The 20,790-nt window shown below is 47.3% G+C and overlaps 2 protein-coding genes across 3 annotated transcripts; both read left to right on the top strand.

Annotated features, from left to right (window-relative positions):
- The first annotated feature begins 244 nt into the window (after nucleotides 1–244).
- Nucleotides 245–6,059, top strand: LOC311350480 (isoaspartyl peptidase/L-asparaginase). The gene is made up of 7 exons (XM_084470501.1): nucleotides 245–258; nucleotides 1,327–1,523; nucleotides 1,876–2,018; nucleotides 2,577–2,740; nucleotides 3,104–3,222; nucleotides 3,906–4,016; nucleotides 5,481–6,059. Exons 2-7 carry the CDS (start codon nucleotides 1,334–1,336, stop codon nucleotides 5,687–5,689), a joined length of 936 nt encoding a protein of 311 aa, XP_084326627.1. The 5' UTR covers nucleotides 245–258; nucleotides 1,327–1,333; the 3' UTR covers nucleotides 5,690–6,059.
- Nucleotides 6,060–6,507: 448 nt separating this feature from the next.
- Nucleotides 6,508–20,742, top strand: phf3 (PHD finger protein 3). Of its 2 annotated transcripts, none has more exons than XM_084470076.1 (16): nucleotides 6,508–6,632; nucleotides 8,275–8,530; nucleotides 8,680–8,778; nucleotides 9,421–10,783; nucleotides 11,123–11,411; nucleotides 11,826–11,877; nucleotides 11,966–12,071; nucleotides 12,164–12,320; nucleotides 12,721–12,837; nucleotides 13,060–13,182; nucleotides 14,647–14,791; nucleotides 15,314–15,512; nucleotides 16,141–16,294; nucleotides 16,435–16,524; nucleotides 17,502–17,697; nucleotides 18,232–20,742. In XM_084470076.1, exons 2-16 carry the CDS (start codon nucleotides 8,299–8,301, stop codon nucleotides 20,100–20,102), a joined length of 5,193 nt encoding a protein of 1,730 aa, XP_084326202.1. In that variant the 5' UTR covers nucleotides 6,508–6,632; nucleotides 8,275–8,298; the 3' UTR covers nucleotides 20,103–20,742. The 2 variants fall into 2 exon arrangements, with proteins under 2 accessions (XP_084326202.1, XP_084326201.1); XM_084470075.1 differs by having other exon boundaries at nucleotides 9,418–10,783.
- Nucleotides 20,743–20,790: the final 48 nt, after the last annotated feature.

Genomic DNA, 20,790 nt, shown 5'->3' with positions numbered 1-20,790 from the left:
AGTCTCAAACTCGTCAACACTCATCAACACTTACGTCTAAGTCTGGAATGCAACCATTCATTGCTTTGGGTTGCAGCATAGAACACGTTTGACCAATCAAATTAACTGAAGAAAGGAAAGCTATTGCGTAAGAAACTCATTAACCAGCCAACCAGCATGGGTTAGTGCTCTGTTTGCGTGTCTTCACACGCCACCAGTTAGCCCCGCCCCTTATTCTCGTGAGTGGTGGTGATCTTTCTGAAGAAGAGAAGCACGAAGGTAAGCCCTGCGCCTTTAGTCTGTCTACTGTCTGCTTCTGCAACATTACCTGGAGTTCACACTAACAAAGTTTGAAGTAGGATTGCTGTTCTAGATAGGAGTTTGTTACCATATGTATTTAGGCACCTGCTTATTTTGTTAACATTAACAACAAAAACCACAACAACAACCACGAAGCATTATGTAGATTTACCCAATTTACATAATAATGACGTAGTTGCGTAGCAGTTCCCAAAAAATCCTATTTGTTGGGATGCGTGCGTTGCGCCGCATGCGTACAACACATCCGAAACGCATGCATTCAATCTGACGTACAGAAAAACTCCGTGCAACTGAGGCGAAACCAGTACTACTAATTTTTTTAGCTACTACTACATTGTTTTGATAGATTTTTGAGGGCCCGATAGAAAACATGCACCGGTTCAACGCGTTTTAAATACCATGTAGCTCTATAGCTTCACCCAGTGGCGAGGATTGGGACATACACGTTGCAACGACACAGAGACCTGAAGAACGCAAGCCCAACCAAAAAAGTCGCTGTCAATCAATAACATATTTTTTAAGCGTTCTAAATTAATGTCCGAACCGCTCTTTGCTAACGACTGCACGTTTAGACAGGCTTACCATAAATATGAGTGCGAATATTGAACTACAAAGGTGAACGCACTTTTGCAAAATGTGAAAATACGTTCATCAGAAAATCAAATGTTACACATTTGCTGACCAGGTTTGTCATCGAAGAGTTGCATATTTGAATACTGCCTGTAGTCTTGGTATTTATTGTACCTTTTAGATGTGATATAAATATAATAAAAACATTAATATTCACAAAGAATTAATATAAAAAAATCGTACACAAAGTACTCTCAAACAAAAAAAAAATGGTTTGCCAGTGCGAAACATATGCACACAAAACCTCTGTATACAAAACATTTCGGCCAAAAATGAGTAAAAAACATTTAGTTGCCATTGTAAAAATTGGACTGAGAAGTCAGAAAACCAGAGCAATGTGAATAAAGACATAGTTTATCTGATGTATCCTTTCGTTAATCCTCTTTCATCCTGGAGTCTTGAGATGATGAAAGCTGTCCTAGTTGTACACGGAGGGGCCTGGGCGATACCAGACGAGCTGGCAGAGGCCTCCGTGGAAGGGGTCAAGGCTGCGGCCAGGGAGGGCTACATGGCGCTGGGGACCGGTGGAAGCGCCCTGGACGCTGTAGAGAAGGCCGTCAGGGCCATGGAAGACAACACCGTGTTCGACGCAGGTGAACGCTTTGTTTAAATTGTGTTGTTATTGTATCATGTTTAGTTGTTTTTAATTTTACACCGAATTGGTGCAAATTCTGGAGTTGGGCGAGTAAAATGACAAAATATAACAATATTGAATGCAAATGTGAATAGGCCTACATTCTGCGTTGCCGAAATCCTGAATAGATCAACCAAACATCCACCAATGACTTTAATGTATGACATCTCTTTGATCAGAGGAAATGTATGATAATGACATGCATGCTGCTTTTGAGTTCAGCCCGATGCTAAAGTGTAGTGACTCAGAATACGTTTCTGTGAAACAATTCAACTGAACTGTGAGCGGTGGTTGGGGGCGCTTCATTACAGGACATGGCGCCGTGCTGAACGCCGACGGCGAGGTGGAGCTTGACGCCATCATCATGGACGGGCAGACTCTCGGGAGTGGAGCTGTGTCTTGCGTTCAGAACATAGCCAATCCTGTTTCCCTCGCACGGGCTGTCATGGAGAAGGTGCCCCCTTTTAAAATATAAATAAAAAAAAATATATAGTATAGGATATATATATATATATATATATATATATATATATATATATATATATATACAGTAGATGCAACAGCTGCAGCCTGTTGTTACTGAGGGAACGGGTGAGAAGGACTCCAACATAGCATCTGCTGCACGCCACTGGGGGTTGATCCTCATCACCGCGTGGTGTGCAATCATCTACTGGAGAATCAACTGGATATGATGCCACATTAAGCAAGGGAAAAAAATGAACATTTGAGATCTTAATTTCATTTTCTGGTTAGTTTTGTTTCTTGGTTAGCATTCAGCAGACATAATATAACATGAAATAAACAGTGATCGAATTGATAGAATGGACTAGCACAGATCAGGTAGGCCTTAGGCGTTAGTCCTCCAGCAGCCTTCCTTTAGGCCTAAGGCCTCTTGGCTGAGAGTCGAACAGTGTACGCTTGTAAGCCAAGTAATGCTCTTTCATGTAAACAAATAACTGTTAAAAGAACCCCTTCTGTGTGATCTTCTCCTTACATGTTTGGAAACATGGAGACCGACCATGTCATGCTAACCAGCAGAGGCGCCAACCTGTTTGCAGAGCGCATCGGCTTTAAAACCGTTCCCACCGATACGCTGGTGACCGACTATGAGAAGAGAGAGTGGGAGAAACCGAAGGAGTATGTCGCTGGAGTGAAGGAGCTGTTTAGATCACAGTGGTATGTAATAAAGTATTTTGAGTATTTGGGCACATACCATGCTAAACAACGTGTAAAAATGTTCTCTTAAAATTTTTTTGTAAAAGGCCATTTCCCCTCTGTGAATAAAGGGAACAGTATCATCCCAGAAACAGGATGGTTATGATCTAAAACTGTACTTTTCTACTTTATTACCACATGTGATGCTCACAATATTTTTGCTATCATTTTGGCGTTAGTGGTCTCAAGAGGGTAAACACACTGCACACATCACATCAATATATATACACATCAAAAAGTTTTTTCAATGATGTTATTCTATCGTATAAGTTTGCAGCACACTGTAGACCATGAAGATGGCTGAAGGGTTGTTCTTTACTCTAGGGGTCATGATACAGTCGGGGCTGTCGCCGTGGACTCTTGTGGTAATGTGGCTTGTGCCACTTCAACAGGAGGGATACGAAACAAAATGGTGGGCCGAGTGGGAGACTCTCCAATCATTGGTAGGATGACACTTTTCCTTCCCTCTTGTCAAATTTCCATTTTCTTATAATGGGGTTGTGAGAAGCTTCTCATAATGATTAACAGTTCATAACTACATGGGCTGTTAAATGCGACCATGGACTTGACCCTGGCGCTTTAAACGTCCCTGATTATAGAAATATCAATATTAATTACATTTACTCTGGCAGAGTCTTTGAAAAGTATATTTCTAATTGACTGGCTAGTAAGACAGGCTAGTAAGATAATATCAATTGTATGGCTCTATCCTTAATACGTTACGTATAATCTTAATAATACTCATAATATTAATACTGATTATAATGTCACTATAATTAGAGGAGTCACTGTGTGTATGTATGTCTGTCCTTGGATTTTATCGAACAACCGTTCATCCGATCAGCTTCACACTTTTGCAACATCACATACCAATAGCCAATAGCAATCAGACAGTTCTGTACAGGCACCTTTTGAATGGGCACTGCACTAGTAATAATAATAATAATTTAAAAGAAGACATAGATAATAATAAGATAATATATATCTCAGCATGTGTAGATGTGGACTGGATTAAATTAGAGGACAATGCGCCAAAATCACCCTGATTCTCTGAGAGGTGAGAGACAGGAGCGCATGGAAAAGAGCACGGCCAACCATCCAGTGACTCTTCTCTCCTGTGAATCAGGAGCTGGGGGATACGCAGACAACCGTAGCGGCGCAGTGTCTTGCACCGGTCACGGAGAGTCCATCCTTAAAGTCACTTTGGCTCGCCTCATCATTTTCAACATTGAGCAAGGTTAAGTATCGCTTTCACTGTGTCGTTTACGATCTATCTGAAACAATTAAACACACTGCTCCCTTCATACTGGAGAGACTAAATAAGTCACCCCTTTTATTCACCCCCACCGCCATCCACTGGTGGTTACATAGTCAATATTAGACAGCATATAATATTGCTTTTGCCTTTGTAAGATAGTATAAACGGTGGCAGTAATATCATTTCTTCTTTAGTGCTTCTATTTATTGTCATGGTGTGAATTGGATAAGCAAAGCTGCCGTTTCTCACGTCAGGATATTATTTTGCAAAGCACTCTCTCTAAAAGAGAGGGTTGTTCAGTTGCAAAAACAATTGTAATCGCATCCTCACAATGTAGCAGCTGGCTTTTGTCTTTTATTTGTATATTTTTCCTCGGTGGATTCTGAAGCTGCATTATTTTTTCCCAGGCAAACACTTGTAGCCATGCTGTCCAATCCCAAACATAAACAAATGCAGAGGTAATCAAAACTGCCCATTGTTTAAGTGTTTATAAAGAAGTGTCAGTGTGTAGGCTTACTGGAAAAGACACATGAAGGCCCAGGGCAATGTACACATTGGGAAATGTCATTCCAATCGGTAATCCATTACAGATTAATCATAGAGATGTCCAAGTTGACGTCAAATAAATATTGGTTAATTAATTACGCCTCAAAGATTAATTGATAGACAATATCAACAAATATTAAATCTGTGGTCAAGACAGCAGAGCTAACGTATCAATGTCATTAGGTTGACGTCACGTTTTCACAACTGCAGTCTTGTTAGTTTGAAACAAGAAAAAATAGAGAATTCCAGAAATTCCAGAAATGAGATATGATTGTCATTGGGTTCCAGTGTCCCGTTTCTCCTTCCCTGTCTGCAGTGGACTTGAACCAACTCTTTCACTTACATTGATTTGTTCTGTGGCGAAAAACGAGGAGATGGAGGGAATTTGGTAAACCAAAGCTGCATCCTTTGCTTCTTTTTCCTTTTTTGAATGTTCACTAAGCAGACCCGATCAGAGTTCATCTGCCTTGTTCCAGAATGTGTGCCTAACCGTGATATTAGACTACATCATTTAGTTAATAAGGGCAAATGTAAATACATACAATATAGTTGTACACATATGTATGCAGGTATATCGATATCAGAAAATACTGAACAATAATAATAAAAAGAGGGGGAGGGCCCCACGGGGTCTCAGGGCCCTGATTACATGCCCCAAGAACCCTAGCTGTAATCCGTTATTGAATGCGATGATTTGAAATCAGATAAGATAACACAAAACTTTATCAATCCCACACTGGGTAAATGTACTTGTCACAGCAACTCAAAAGTGAAAAGTAGAGGAAAAGAGTGATTAAGTGATTTCAAGGATAAACTTGAACATATATATATATATATATATATATATATATATATATATTTCTATTTCACATGCAGTGTGTGTTCCCCCAAATGAAGGTGAAGAGGTCCAGGATGCGGTGGAGCTCTCCCTGCGCTACATGGATGAGCGTGTGCATGGTGCAGGTGGGGCCATCGCAGTCTCTCCGTCAGGACAGTGGGCGGCCACCTTCACCACCGAGAGGATGGCCTGGGCAGCAGCGGAGCAAGGCACCCTGTGGTACGGGTTGAATCCCCAGGAAAGGTTTCAAGACAAGCTATACCAATGAAGGAAATGTGACTGTGTACAATACGTTTTAAAGGGGATTTAAATTATAGGTATAGGTATAGGTTAAGGCTGCATCTTTATAATATTACTATTATACTCTTAGAATAACAAATAACTACTAGTAGCCTACTAACTAATTATAACTTTTTGTCAATCTATATAACAAATTTAACTAATTTCTCCTACGGGGGATTAATAAAGTTGTATCTAATCTAAATACCGAAAGTCAATCTAAGGTATGCATTTGTCAAGCATTTTTCATCAACACCCTTTTGTCTAGATCAGCAGCAATACTTTTAAATTGTAATTATTATTCAATTTTGGATTCTATTTTTATTTTTTAATATTTTGGATGTTTTTAACAAGGTTTATTATGTACGTCTTTAGTTATTTCAAGATACAATAAAATATTTGAACTTGCTGTATTGGATCGCATATTATATTGTTATAAACGGGTTAGATGGATCAGTTAGATTCCTCCCTGCAAATTTTTTTGCTCATATACATATATATATATATATACATATATATATATATATATATATATATATATATATACATATACATATATATATATATATATATATATATATATATATACACATATATATATATATACATATATATATATATATATATATATATATATATATACATATATACATATATATATATATATATATATATATATATATAATACTTTTTAAAATATAATTTGACTGACACTACACTACTGTACTGATGTTTGGATAGTGTGACCCTGTAACCTTACTGTAAATACTAGCCACGTGACCCGGGCTGCTGGTTGACAGGACTCGCGGGGCTTCGCAGCAGCAGCGGCGGCCAGGCTGGACGTATGACTTCGAGGAAGTTACAGGCAACCTGGGCAACACTTTGACCACCACTGTGATCGACGAGAAATCCTGCTATGTTACACCACAACAGTAAGTGACACGCGGGCCCCGATACTCAAATGCTTTGTGCCTTAATCTCATATTCCGCCATCGGGGACCCCTCAAATGTGGTTTAAGGGGGGCGTGATCCCAGCTAATCCCTGCAGCTAGCTGCTAGCCAGAATACAAACAAACTTGCTAGGCCTCTGCTAACCCTTCTCTAGCTCGCTAGAATCATTTGGGGGGGCTTGGCTTTACATCCAAACGAGCGATGTATGGACCCACACGGGTCCCTCGATGAGCAGGGCACCCCTACCTAAGGACACGGGCAGTAAGAGCGACGTTAAAGCGACGTAGTCGTAGTAGTGGTCGCTTCCATGCTGGCGTGGAAGCTAACTGTTGTTAGCCACTCTGGGGCTAGCCCGCTGTGTGTGTGTGTGTGTCTGTGTCTGTGTATGCTGCTCACTGTGTGCTCTGTAGCCACAAGAGGGTACAGAGCATACTCTATTTTGATTGTGTGTTTTATCTTACTACGAGTACAACAGTGCTTTACTTGACTGCCATCTGTCTTTTTAGGGGTAACGTGAGCTAGCCGCAAGCGACTAGGAGGACGTTGCGAGTGCGACCTCTTAGTTCCCTCCCATGGAGACAGTGCCCTATTCCTGACAAAGTCTTATCAGATTGCATTGCATGGCGATACACTCCACAATATTGCACTTCTACAGCCCGCCTGAGTCACACTCTTTGTGTCTACACGCCTTTTGATTGAAGTTTCGCAAAAATCACATGATTATTGTCGATCTATGAGCAACTTTCTGCCAGTGAGTCTGAACAGTTCACTCTCTGTAGAAAGTCAAAGTCAGCTTTTCTTGTCAATACTTCACATGTAGACATACAAAGGAATGGAGAATACGTTTCTCACTATCCCACCACGGTGAACAGATAAAGTGATAAGACAAGACAACAGATAAGACTTTTCCTTACACTAAAACGAAAAGTAAACATTGAAGTGCACAACAGAATGACATTTACTAATTTACTAAATTACTAAAAATATATATAATATAATAACGGTCTTTGTCGTTATATAATATAAAGAAGAAGACTTTGAATAATCGACAAAGTAGGATTTCGGTGAAACCAATGGCATGCCGATACAAAGAGGACGACCCCAGCTGTCCGTCGACGTGCAGTGTTGATGAGTTTATCGCTATTAAATACATACCAATGACACCTGTGTTTTTCATTTAACAGTGCACTCAATGGAGGGAAGTGCAAACGTGTTAGCATTGCATGCTAGCGCCTTGGCTCTTTCCCACTCGTGTCAGTGTCAACCATGGCAGCTCATTCATTTAGTGGTGGATAACATTCAGTCTATCTTTAGTATTGTACTGCGTCCTCAGAAATAGTGGCTATAAAAAGGGTTATTACTTATCATTACTGATAATAATCATCATTTATACATAACCACACGATGTAGGTATTACAAGGTTATGGGGCTGGTGTTACCAATGCTACCACACTCGTGCCTCCATTTATCCCTTATTTAACCCTTAACTTATTCTTGTTTTAGTTTATAGTTAGTCCATTAGTAGTTAGGTTTGTTTAGAATATTAGGCCTATATGCAGAAACTTAAACGTTATATGTTCTAATGCAGGCTCTTGTACTTGAATACACCTCTGTTTCACGCAGGCTGTCAAGAGGGGAACAGCATTCATGGATATTGTGGAGACCTTGAATCATTTGATACCCAGTGACCAGTTGGACTCTCTGGGGACAGGACAAAATCTGGAATGTGAAGCAAGAAATGAGTTTGGAACGGGTGTCCTGCTGGAAGATTCACTGACCAACATGTTGAGTGACAAAGATCCAATGTTTGGATCAGCAAGCTCTCAGTTTAATCCATTGGACAACGATGAGGGCAATTTTTTGATTGCTGGTGCCACAGGTATGTACAGAAAGGCAATGTTTAAAAACTAAATTGGACTATAATAATGTTTTTAAATGTTTATCTATCTATCTATCTATCTATCTATCTATCTATCTATATCTCAAAAAAAAAAAGTTCATATATTTACTAGACATTTGCCACCTCAGGTCTCGATGGCCTCAGTGGGACGTTGCCAAGTCCACCTGCTGCCCCTGTTACACGTTCAGTCGGAAGGCCACGGAAACATCCACGCGTTACACCACCCGGTAAGTTGCAAGCGTTACATAACGTTTCTATTACCAAGGGTGCACGTAACTTTACTTTACGTAGAGTTACTCAGGTGAGTACCAGGAGATAGTGTTTGTTTACACACCCCACACACACCCCACACGTAACATCTGATCTAAACGTACCCAGTTTCACAAAGGAGATTCCATTTTCAATACATAACTTCTTTAGCACAGCAGTGTTTTTTGCTCCACCTTTTTTTTTTTAAATTTTTATCAAACTGCAGCAGCTTGACCACGGAGCATTTGAATATCTCACAAAAGGAACGTTGCGATCGGCTGATTTTGCGCAGTTCTCCAGTGTGTGCATGTTGCGCTTTGTGTGTTCATTGAGCCACGACACATCTTGGCGCCACTTTAAAAAAAAATAACTTGCTCTTCTGCTAAGGCTCCGTTTGCCTACTGCACTGCACTGCAGTAGGTAGCTGCTCAATGAATTTAGTTTTTTCGATTTTTTTTTTTTGATCTCCCGTCACACAAAAGCGTTGCAGTGACACAAGTGAAGTGACGCATCCCTGATTATGGGCGTGCATGCGTAGTTGCGTACCAGTTATGTGCACCCCTGTCCATTGCATTGCATCAGTGAAGTGTGTTAATGTTCAATCTCTTATTGTTCAGCAGCAGCCGTCGCCCCCGAGGCCTCAACCACCCCCGCCGCTTCACCCGTCAACTCGAAACCACGCGGACGGCCCCGTAAAAAACCAACCAACCCGCAGCTGAGTTCGTTTCTGATCGAGAAAGGCGTGCGGGGCTCCCAGCTGAAGAAGGAGCTGTGCCTGGGAGGACGCGTCCACGTCCAGGACCTCGACGCGGGGCTGTGGTTGAGCCCCGTGGTGGTGCTGAGGAGGCTGACGGTCACGGTGGGAGGCTTCAGGATCGAGCTGCTCCCGGGGCCCTCGTACGACACCGCGGGCGGCGGCCCCGGCGGCCCTGGCGACGCCAGCCAGCCGGTGAACCTTCCGGAGGGTTTGACCGCCGGCGGTGACGGGGCCGTCGCCATGGACACCAAGGAAGACGAGGCCACAGCGCAGAGTAACGCCACAGCTCCAAATCCGACCGCAGAGAACCAGATTGGTTCGGGGGCCGTGGAAGGAGGTGTAGCGCTCGGGCTGGGCCCGTACGTGAACCCCAACGACGTTCAGGCCACCAATGGGACCCCCGTGCCGAACTCTTGCTCAGAAGAGACCAAAGTTGACATTGGGAGCGACTCTGCAAAGCAGACGCCTTCCGCCAAGGGGAAAGATGTCGTCAAGCCGACTGAAAACCTTCCGAGCGACACAACCGCCTCTACCGACAAGCTAGACCTTAAGGATAAGCTAAAGGTTTTTGCTAAAGCGATGTTTAAACCTAAACCGAGGCTGCCCACTGTTAAGAACAAAAGCTTGGTTTCCCGTAGACCAAAGAGCCAGATTAAAGGGGCGAACCCTCCCGCGAGCTCTCCCACTAAGCCCCCCCAGAGAGAGGACGTCACGCCCAACGCCAAATCTCCTAAGAAAGGAGTGGTGTCACTGAAAAGGCCCGGAGAAATCTCCCACCCTGAGCACCCCTCCAAAGTGCTAAAGGTCCAGACCGGGAGACCCGCCAACCCAAAGCCCAAGTCCCCCGGTCCTTCCAGCTCTGCTCCGGTGAGGAAGACCCCGTCGTGTGACGGCCCCGCGGACCCGCACAACTCCCCCAAAAACACTCTCAACACGCACAACCCAAAGCCCGAACGCCCCCCGCCGTCGCTGGGCTCCCCGGGGCCGTCCTCCAGACCCGTAGAGGACGGAGGGCCGGAGAGGCCCAAGGGCAAGAAGCCCGACAGGCTCCTCCAGAGGCAGAAGAGCAGGACGCCCCGGGCCGCCTCCACGGAGGAGCCGCCGCTGTTTGTGCCGGACAACGCGCCGGCCGCCGGCAAAAAGGAAGCCGCCGCCGAGCAGCCGGCGGAGAGCGCCTGGGACGGAACCAACAGCTGTGGTCTGTGCAAGAAACACCACGGCAACATGTGAGTGGAGCGGGCCGACCTGAGCGGCGCTTTGTTCTTTGTTTTTCCGGAAGGCCTTGCATTGTTCCTACATCCTGGCCTCCTGCTTTTCACTTGGCAATACACTTCTCCTGTAGAGAGGCTGAGCGCATAGTGCTCGACCGCGGTTTGGATGGGATTGGATTAATATAGGGCTGCATTCATATCAATTGTAATGATGGAATGAAATACGATTCCAATTTCCTTCAACACAGAGTGTGCAGTAATCCCCCGGTGTAACACTAAGCTTCATTTGGCTGCGTCTTACCAATACAAGCACAGATTATTTTAAACTCTCCCTTCCCCCCTCCCCACATCAAGGTTCATGGTCGGCTGCGGTCGCTGTGACGACTGGTTCCACGGCGACTGCGTGGGTCTGGACCTGGCCAAGGTGCAGGAGATGGAGGAGGAGGACCAGATGTACGTGTGCCTCAAGTGCTGCGCAGAGGAGAGCGTGAAGGCCGAGCCCGAGGTCCAGAGCGCCGCTAAGCGGCCGGCGCCGCCCGAGGTGGAGGCCGTACCTGAGGCCGTGGGCAACACCCCGCCCGCCAAGCTGAGGCAAGGCCCACCACAGGCCCTGGCGTCCGGGGCCCTCCGCCCCATGAAGAAGGTAAGCGGGCGCTGCTGGGTCATTCTTCTGTAAGAAAAATGCGAGGTGTGATTGTGATTGATTGATTGGATGTGATAAGGTTTGATGAGGTGTCTTATCCGTGCGAGTGGGAAAGTCATGCAGAGGTTGGACCTTGTTGTCTTGTGTGCTCCAGCTTGTACAGCCTCTGATATTGTCATAGCCTGTATAACCACCACTGCGTCCGGGTTGTCTGTGTTGTCTGTAGCGGGTGTTTGGCTAACCAAACACCCGCTGCAGATGGTGATTTGTTTCCTCACCTGACATCACATGCTTCACGTGATGTTTTCTTTGGCCTTAGGACAAGGTGTGCTCTTTTTGATGTTGGGCATCATTTAAAAATGGATTTGTGTATCAAAAGTCATTAATGCATTTGTATTTTTAATTCCTACATAGGAGTCTGATCGAAGACAGTCCACAGAGGTGAAAGAGTCTGTGCACAAAACAGGTATGTTCATATTATAATGCATGTCAGATTTTTCCCACTAAGGCTTTGAAAAAGCAATATAATTGACGCCCATTCTGCGATTTTGAAGGTCATCCAAAACATAAGGGTTCATCTTCGGCTCCGAAGAAACCTGCTTCTGTCGAAGAAATCCGAAGAAGTGTGCGAGACTCTCTGAAGGAAATCCTTTTGCAACGGTAAGTCGTCACGTATTGATGAGATGCCACTACAGCAAGCACTAGCTCTTAGGAGAAATGTCAAATAAAACAAGTCTTGTGTTTCTCCTTAGGCTTAAGGAATCAGACTTGAAGATGGCAGTGGAGCGGGCCTCGGAGGTGGCAAGGAAGACGGAGAGGGAGCTCTTTCATTTGTACAAAGACACAGACAGCAAGTACAAGAGCAAGTACCGGAGCCTGATGTTCAACCTCAGAGACTCCAAGAACAACGTGAGTCTAGTGTTCTCATGGCTACAGGTCGAACCTGTGGGCGTTCCTGAGTAAGACGCCTTGAGCAAGATGCCTTGCTCAAGGGCCCCTATTTTCTTATTGAGGACGAGAATCTAAACCATGAGAAGGAAAGATTTAATTTCCTCTGCTAAAACTGCAAGCCATGTCAGTGTGTGAATGTGAGGCAATAATTGTCGGGGCTGTATGAATGGGTGCATGTCAGTGTATGAATGGGTGAATGTGAGGCAATAATTGTCGGGGGGCTTTTGAGTGGCCTCCAATATGAAAGCACAGTCCATTTACCCTTTTTTAGAAATGCATAAATCATTTGATATGCATTGTATGCATTTGTATGCATCTGTACCAACACATCTCCACTTTTGTACCATTGTATTTGCAGGTGCTCTTTCGGAGGGTTTTGAAAGGGGACATTTCTCCAGCGAATCTGAGTCGCATGAGTCCTGAAGAGCTGGCCTCTAAAGAACTGGCCGCTTGGCGTCAGAGGGAGAACCGCCACGTGAGTAAACAACGTTCCCACCGTTCAAGGAAACGCTTTCAGGAGGAAAGTGCAAACGCAAACATGGACCACTACAGGTCTTTAGTACTTAATGGTAAAGCCACAGTGATTTCAGTCGCTTTGGTTTGGACTAAACTATCTCAATTTGACAGAAGATGCCGTGTGCGTTTTGCATCGAAGGGGCATGGATGTGTGTAGTGACGGCTCGGATCTTTCCTCCAGGCCATCGAGATGATTGAGAAGGATCAGCGCGAGGCGGAGAGGCGGCCCATCACCAAGATCACCCACAAGGGCGAGATCGAGATCGAGAGCGAGGAGCCGGCGAAGGCAGCCGAGGTGCCTGAGGTACGGCTCATTCCACTGGTTTTCCCCGCGTTAACATGCAGGTGGTCCTTCAGAGTGTATTCCAAAAAATGAAGACCATAAAGCAGTAGCAGTAGCATAAGTAGCATAAAACTGAATTGACGTGAATAGATTGTAAAAATATATACACTAGCACTCAACAGGTAGATCAAACATATATATTGTTTGTGTCTCATGTAGGCCTGTTGCGATAAGCAAAAAATCAATTAATCGCACGATAAATTAAAATGAGACGATAATTTTGCCGTCCACGATAAATAAGCTTTTTTTAAATTTTATTTTTTCTTGTGTCTCTCTCTATCAAAGAGACTGGATGACAAGAGTTTTCACTCCGGAGCATCGGTCTCGACAGACAGCTCTTGCTTCCTTGGCGTAATGAGGAGTTAACCCTCGAGTCGTGTCAGTCACTGGTCAGCCGCATGGTCTCTGTGTGGGGAGGCGGAGCCCTGGCGTTACAGAGTCAGAGCCCGTCTATATGTCTTCCTAGATCTCTGCGAGAGTGCAGCATGAGAGCCCCGTGAGGAGTAGCAAGCCAGAGAAAATGCTAGTTGAGATTTTGAGGAATGAAAAACAAAGATGGAATTGGTTTAGAAGCCGAAAGCTGCCGCGTGGGAGCACTTCGGGTTCAAACCAAATGACCGTGGTGAACCACTTTAATTTGTTGTAAAACGGTAGAAACTAAACGCGCCAATACAACAAACATGCATCTGCACCTAAAGCATAATCATCTGATGCAGTTTTCCCAGCTGCGGAAAAAAAAAAGAAGGACAGATCATGGGACGTCTCCGTCTTCAGTCCACAATTACTGGGGCATTTAGTCGACAAACAAAGTACAAACAGTACAGTTCAAGTGGTGCGCACGTCTGCCAGTTCCAGTGTTAAATATTCTTTAGAAATAACAGTTTATTGATCTTTGAAAGGTTGTACTTGCATTATTATGCCATTATCATTATATTAGTTGAAAATGGTCTCAGAACGGCAATATTATCGCTTATCGCAATAATTTCTGGGACAATTTATCGCCCAGTAAAATTTGTTATCGTGACAGGCCTAGTCTCATGTATGGATCGACCGATATGGATTTTTTTAGGGCCAATACCGATATATATATATATATATATATTTTTTTTTTATCAGTCTCAGCCGATGACCGACATGGGATGCCGATTTTCTTGAGAGGAGCCGATACTGCTGTTGCTCCCTCAATTTACATCATAAAAATTACACAATGATGATAAAAAATGTTACAAGTTTAAATTTAAAAAAGGAACATTTATTGAACTGTCTGTCTGTAAATCATGCCGGGAGTAGAAAAAAAAAAAGTAAATAACAAAAATCGCCTTGGCTTTCGCGCTGTTGTCGTTGACAGCCTATTCTCATCAACCTATTTTGTTATGGTGCAGTTGCTATGCCATTGGTCGCTCTGATTTGCCATGGTTCCCCCAGAGTCCTTCCCCCACCAAGGCGCTGGATCTAGCTGCCGAACTCCTTCCCCTGGAGCAGAAGGCGGAGAGTAGTGCCAAGGTGGATAAGGACACCACCGGGCAGCACAAGTCTCACCTGTTCGACCTCCACTGCAAGATCTGCACAGGTAAGCCACGCACCTGTCCGCCTGACCAAAGCTCTTTCAGCTGCAGTATAGAATTTGTGTGCGGGAGTGGAATGGAGCGACAAGTCCTCCAAAAACAACCCCTGGTTGCTATGGATTCAAACTCTACTCCACACACTGTTGCGTGGGGTCGTTATTAAGGTCAGAGGACCAGTAGTCCCATGCGGTGACACGATTACGCCACTCACTTGCGTTGCTGTTTTTCTCTTTCGATCGAGAGAGTGTGGTTACACAAATTAGAAAAACATACATTAACACAGAAGGTGAGCTGACGCCAATGACCACAGAGACATAAACGTAGATATAGGCTAACCACACACACACACACACACACACACACACACACACACACACACACACACACACACACACACACACACACACACACACAGCCCCCCCCCCCCCCCCATCCATACTCCTACAACCCACAGTTAATATTACACATGATATTGCATAGTCTGCATTACACATGTGACATAATGCATCACCCCCCCAACCCATCAGGTCGCATGGCTCCGCCCGTGGAAGAGGCCCCCACCAAGGTGGTGAAGGTGGCCACCAGGGTGGCCCGGCGGCCGTCTGCAGCGGTGGAGGAGACCCCCAAGGGCGTCGTCACGACGACGACGACGACAACGACAACGGCGAAGGACGACGACCTGGAGGCGAGCCGCCACAACGCTGTGTCCAGCGGCTACGAAGCGAGGTGTGTGTGTGTGTGTGTGTGTGTGTGTGTGTGTGTGTGTGTGTGTGTGTGTGTGTGTGTGTGTGTGTGTGTGTGTGTGTGTGTGTGTGTGTGTGTGTGTGTGTGTGTGTGTGTGTGTGTGTGTGTTAGTGATTCAGTAGGGAAGGGCAGCAGTGGCGCCCCAGGGCTAAGGCCCTGTCCCAATTCTTCCCCTAGATTTGCGCCCTAACCCTAGGTTTTGCGCGTCCCAGCGATGGGGTAGGGCGTTCCACTACTTACAGTAGCAAGGGGGGAGTGCTGTTTTTCCCTTAAAAATCATCCCTTGAACGCTAGCCAGCTCGGTAGCTGACTTGCAGCTAAGGGCACTCAAAGCAAGTGTTCCTGTTAAGGGGAGAGTAATGGGACGGGGCCTACGTGTGCCATTGGGCTTTTTTCCTATTTCCTACACATTCCTCATCAGGGTTAGTGAGAGAGTGAAATAAGTCAAGTCAAGGGCAAGTAATGCAAGACCCTGCTCCATTTCGATGCATATTTTCAAAAAGTGCAAGTGTGAGTCTGATTTTGATGAGCTGCAGTGTGTGTGTGAGATACATTAGACAAAAAAAAAAATCGACTAAACGGTGAACGTGTCGGGTTTTATTTCCTCTAGGTCTAGCCACAGCTACGTGTCGGCTAAAGACGAGGGCGTCCCGTTTCTGTCCACGCTCCAGTGCATGTGGAGGGGCTTCGTCAACATGGCCGCCGTGGCCAAGCTGGTGACCAGAGCCTTCCCCGTCTCCGGCGTCCTGGATCACCTGACCGAGGTAACGTGGGCGCAGCCAGAGGCTTTAACTCGCGCTGCAGTGGAGTTGGAATGGAGCCGTTTTGGTTTGGTGGCCTCAAGCCCTGAACACGCTCTCTTGTCCTGTGTGGTGGTGTTGTTGATGTTGCTGTTCCACAACAGGATCTGCCAGACAGCGTTCAGGTGGGAGGCAGGATAAACCCTCAGCTGGTGTGGGACTACTTTGACAAGATCCGAGCGACTGGGACCAAAGTGAGTGGCTGCATGGGTGTGAAGCTGTTGTTCTGGGGGGGGGAGAATCGATGCAGCAGTCACGTCCGTACTCCATGTGGTGACAGAGGAATAAATCAAGCTCTGGACCGAAACACGCCGCAGACTGAACTGGGCAGACCAAAGTGTTTGATTCATTTGGAAGGGTCTATCCGTCCATCGGTTGTAGCGTTGCTTAAAGGTGACATATTACACCACCAGGTGTGAGTGTGAGTGCGGCCTCTTCTGACATCACAGGTGGGGCGTGTCCACCTAGATGTCTGTCTTACCTTTTCTCTCTATTCATACTTGTTTTACTTTGGTTTTCGTACCGTACTACATATTATATTTTATATTACTATATATATGCGTGTGTATTTGTGCATAAATATGTACTGTATACTTTACTTGTGTAATACTGGCTTGTGTGGGGGGAGATTAGCTTTGGGGAGCATTGTTGGAGTGTGCAAGTGTGTGTGTGTGAATGTGTGAGTGTGTGTGTCCTTCTGCTTATGTTTGGTATTATGTTTAGTATTTACGTTTTATTATGTTTGTCATTATTTGTAAGGACCCCCTCGAAAATGAGATGATACATCTCAAGGGGCTATCCTTGAAATAAAGAATAAAGAAAGAATGTACACTGGATAGATCAGTCCACCACCCTACCCAGTGGGCCGTAGCAAACGTTGCTCATCCCTCCGTCACACATCTAGGTGGACACGCCCACTTGTGATGTCAGAAGAGGCAGATTTTCAAAACGGCTTGTAACGGCTAATCACACTCACACCTATATGTCACCTTTAAATAATGACTGCATTTCCAAGATTATTGTAAGGTTGTATAACATGGGTTCCAGGGTCGAGGGTTGATGGTATGATTCATGTCGCGATAACATGGAGGGTAAAACCCCCGTTGTAGGGCAGAAATGTAGCGTTGGCTCTGGGTAAAACACCTCCACCTTTTTGTCTGACCTCCCACAGGAGGTGTGCCTCATCCGCTTCTCCCCCGAGACAGAGGAGGACGAGATCTCCTACACCCTCCTGTTCGCTTACTTCAGCAGTCGCAAGCGCTTCGGCGTGGTCTCCAACAACCTCCAGCAGGTCAGGGACATGTACATCATCCCGCTGGGAGCCACGGAGAAGGTCCCGCACCAGCTAGTGCCCTTCGACGGTCCAGGTAAGCCCCCCCCTCAGCCCCAAAGCATGCACACTAGGGGTGTAACGATACACAAAAGTCACGATGCGGTACGTACCTCGGTTCTTAAGTCACGGTTCGGTATGTTTTTCGGTACGGCGGTACGGTTTTTTATTAAACATTTTCTTTTTGATTTGATTTAGATTAGATTTATTAAATTGTATCAAACAAATGCCTTACACACATGAAAAGACATCAAATAATACATTTCAGGATAAAACCACAATAAAGTCCCGGACTTATTTCCATTGTGGTCCTCAACACAAAACATCAGGACAAGACGAGACACTCACACAGTGTGTGATAATCAATAAAAAGAATAATAAAAAAACCCACCGGTGCGTTTTTTAAAATATATCACGCACCGAAATGCAGCGTGCATCGAACCGAAAATCTTCGCTACGAATACGCATACCGTCACACCCCTAATGCACACACCAAAAAACAAAAAAAAAAGAGACCTTGCCGTTCCAAGAACCTAAACCCTCCTCCTCCTTCTGCCGTGTGACCGGACAGGCCTGGAGAGCAACCGGCCCAACCTGCTCCTGGGGCTGATCATCCGCCAGCGGGCCAAGCGCGACTTCCTCCCCGTGGACGCCAACGAAACGGCCGCCATCATCCCCGAGACCCAGCCCCTGGCCGCGCCCGCCGTGAGCGCCCGGCTCCCCGCGGCGGCGACGGAGGGAGAGGAGGAGGAGGAGGAGGAGGAGGCGGCCGCCAAGAAGTACCTCTCCTCCCTGATCCCCACCAGGAAGGCCAAGGAGGCGGAGAGGCCGGTCGGCGCTCCGAAGGCGGCGGAGGAGAAGGCGGAGGAGGAGGAGGAGCCGGCGGCGGAGCCCGCCGAGGACGAGGCATCCCTGGAGGAGGGCGAGCCCGGCTCCAAGTCCTACAAGCCGCTTCGCTTCCTGCCCGGCGTGCTGCTGGGCTGGGGCGGGGAGCTGCCGCCCCTGCCGGACTTTGGCGCCAAGCCCCCCCCCGCGCAGACGCCGGCGTTGGAGGACCCCCGGACCGCCAAGCCCACCGCCGCGCTGCGCCTGGACCGCTTCGTCATCCGGAAGCGGGACCCCAGACCGGCGGCGGTCGACGCGGCGGCGGCGGTGGCGGTGGCCGTGGCGCCCGGCCCCTCGGACACAAACAACAGACCGCCGGCGGCGGCGGCTCAGCGTGTTTTGCACGGGGCGTGGCCGGGAGCCGGGGTCTCGCTCCGAGAGAAGCCCCCCGGGGTCTCCACCGAGGCCTACCTGGCCAGTTTGTCCTCACCGCCTCCGGACGGGAAGGACGCCGACAAGAAGGAGGACGCCGCCGCCGCCGCCGCCACTGCCTCGACTGACCCCAGGAAGGAAAGCGCCGAAGGAACTTTATCGGCGCCGGCAAAAGCCCAGACGGAGAGCCCTAAAGCGCCCCTGAGCGGCATCCTGAAGAAGTCCTCCGTCTACTGGTCGGCGGTGGAGGATAGCGGCCTGCACCCGCCGCCCGCAGCCGCCCCGACACCACCGCCCGCGCTGAGCAGCGGGCAGAACCAGGCCGGTGGTCAGAACCAGGCCGGTGGTCAGAACCAGGCCGGTGGTCAGAACCAGGCTGGGAGTCAGAACCAGGCCAGCGCAGGTTCTCAGCCCTCAGCCTCTCCCCTCCCCCGGGCCGCGGTCCCATCCGGGATGGCGGCGGCGGCGCCGGCGCCGGCGGTGGGCATCAGCAGCAGCTCTCCCAGCGAGAAGACGAAGGATCCCCGGCAATCGCCGGGGGTCTCCACGGCAACCGCTGCGGCCCTGTGTCCTACAGCGCCGCAAGGGGCGGGCCCTGAGCTGCCGATGGACTGGTCCCACGGCGTCCCAGCAGCCACTGCTTCCATCAGCGGCCCCGACGACGACGACGACGTCACCGGCGCCCTTCCTCAGGGGCCCGGCGAACACGGCGACGGCGGTTCCCGACCGCGGCCCGAGGAGGTCCAGACCTCCCCGGCCCCGCAGCAGAACCATTCGGACCCGCCCCTCCACAGCCCCCCCTCGCCGCAGCAGGACCCCCCCGCGGAGCCGGCCGGACGTCCCACCACCGCCACCGCCGCCGCCGCCGCCGCCATCAGGGACCACAAGCGGCCGGAGGACCGCTACAGCGACCCCTGGGAGAGGCCCCGGCACGCCGACGACCGGGACCGTGACCGGGAGCGGGACCACCGGGACCACCACCGGGGTCACCACGGCGACAAGAAGGGCCGGCACCAGGACCGGCACCGCGAGCGCAGCCGGCACCGCGGACACTCGGAGGAGCGGAGGAAAGAGCGCTCTCACCGCGGAGACGAGCACGGGGCCCGACACAAGGAGCGCCACAGACACAGGCGGGACTCGGACCACGAGAACGGCCGGCGCAGCTCCCGGGACAGCTACTCATGAGTTGGGGCTTTTATTTCCGTTGTTTTATTTGATATACACACACTAGTGTGCAGCTGTTCCCGTGCCATCGGCCCCCCGTTTTGGTTGTGTGTGTTTTATTTTTTTAGTTTTTTTTATAAACGTTCCCTGTTTTAACTGTTCTTTTCCGGTACGCCGACAACAACGGCCGCTGAGAGTCAGTGGAGTTTACCGACACGTTTTCAAAGTGCGTGTCTTACATTTCTCAACACATTCACATTTTAAAAAGTACCTTTTTTTCTTTTAAAACTGTTTGTATGTCGGCTGTTGACGTCTACACTAACCACGCAGACGCTAATGGGTTTTCTTTGCCAGGCCCTTTTATTCATGTGTTCAAAGGAGTATAAACAAACTGCACAATTGCAGAATATGATTTGATGGCTTGTTTTTCAGCAGACGCTTAAAATATTTGGCATGAATGTAACAACAAAAAAAAAGGGCGGAAAAATGTAAACCGCAGTTGTTAGTTTTTTTCCAATTTTAGAAAGTCGCTTAAATATTTTATAAACATTTCTAAGGAGAAAGTTGTAAATTTTGGCTTGTCGTGTACATTACAAATCAAGTGTGCTTTTGCACCGTTTATGTACAGTTCATAATAAAGCTAATCTTTCTTTTGTATGATCATATTAACCTCTGTTTTTATTTCTAACATAACAATGACACAAAGGCT

The sequence above is a fragment of the Micromesistius poutassou genome (genome assembly GCF_964030765.1).
Source record: "Micromesistius poutassou genome assembly, chromosome: 7".
NCBI classification, from domain to species: domain Eukaryota; kingdom Metazoa; phylum Chordata; class Actinopteri; order Gadiformes; family Gadidae; genus Micromesistius; species Micromesistius poutassou.
The sequence above is the reverse complement of the archived record's forward strand: the minus strand, read 5'-3'. Positions and strand labels throughout refer to the sequence as shown.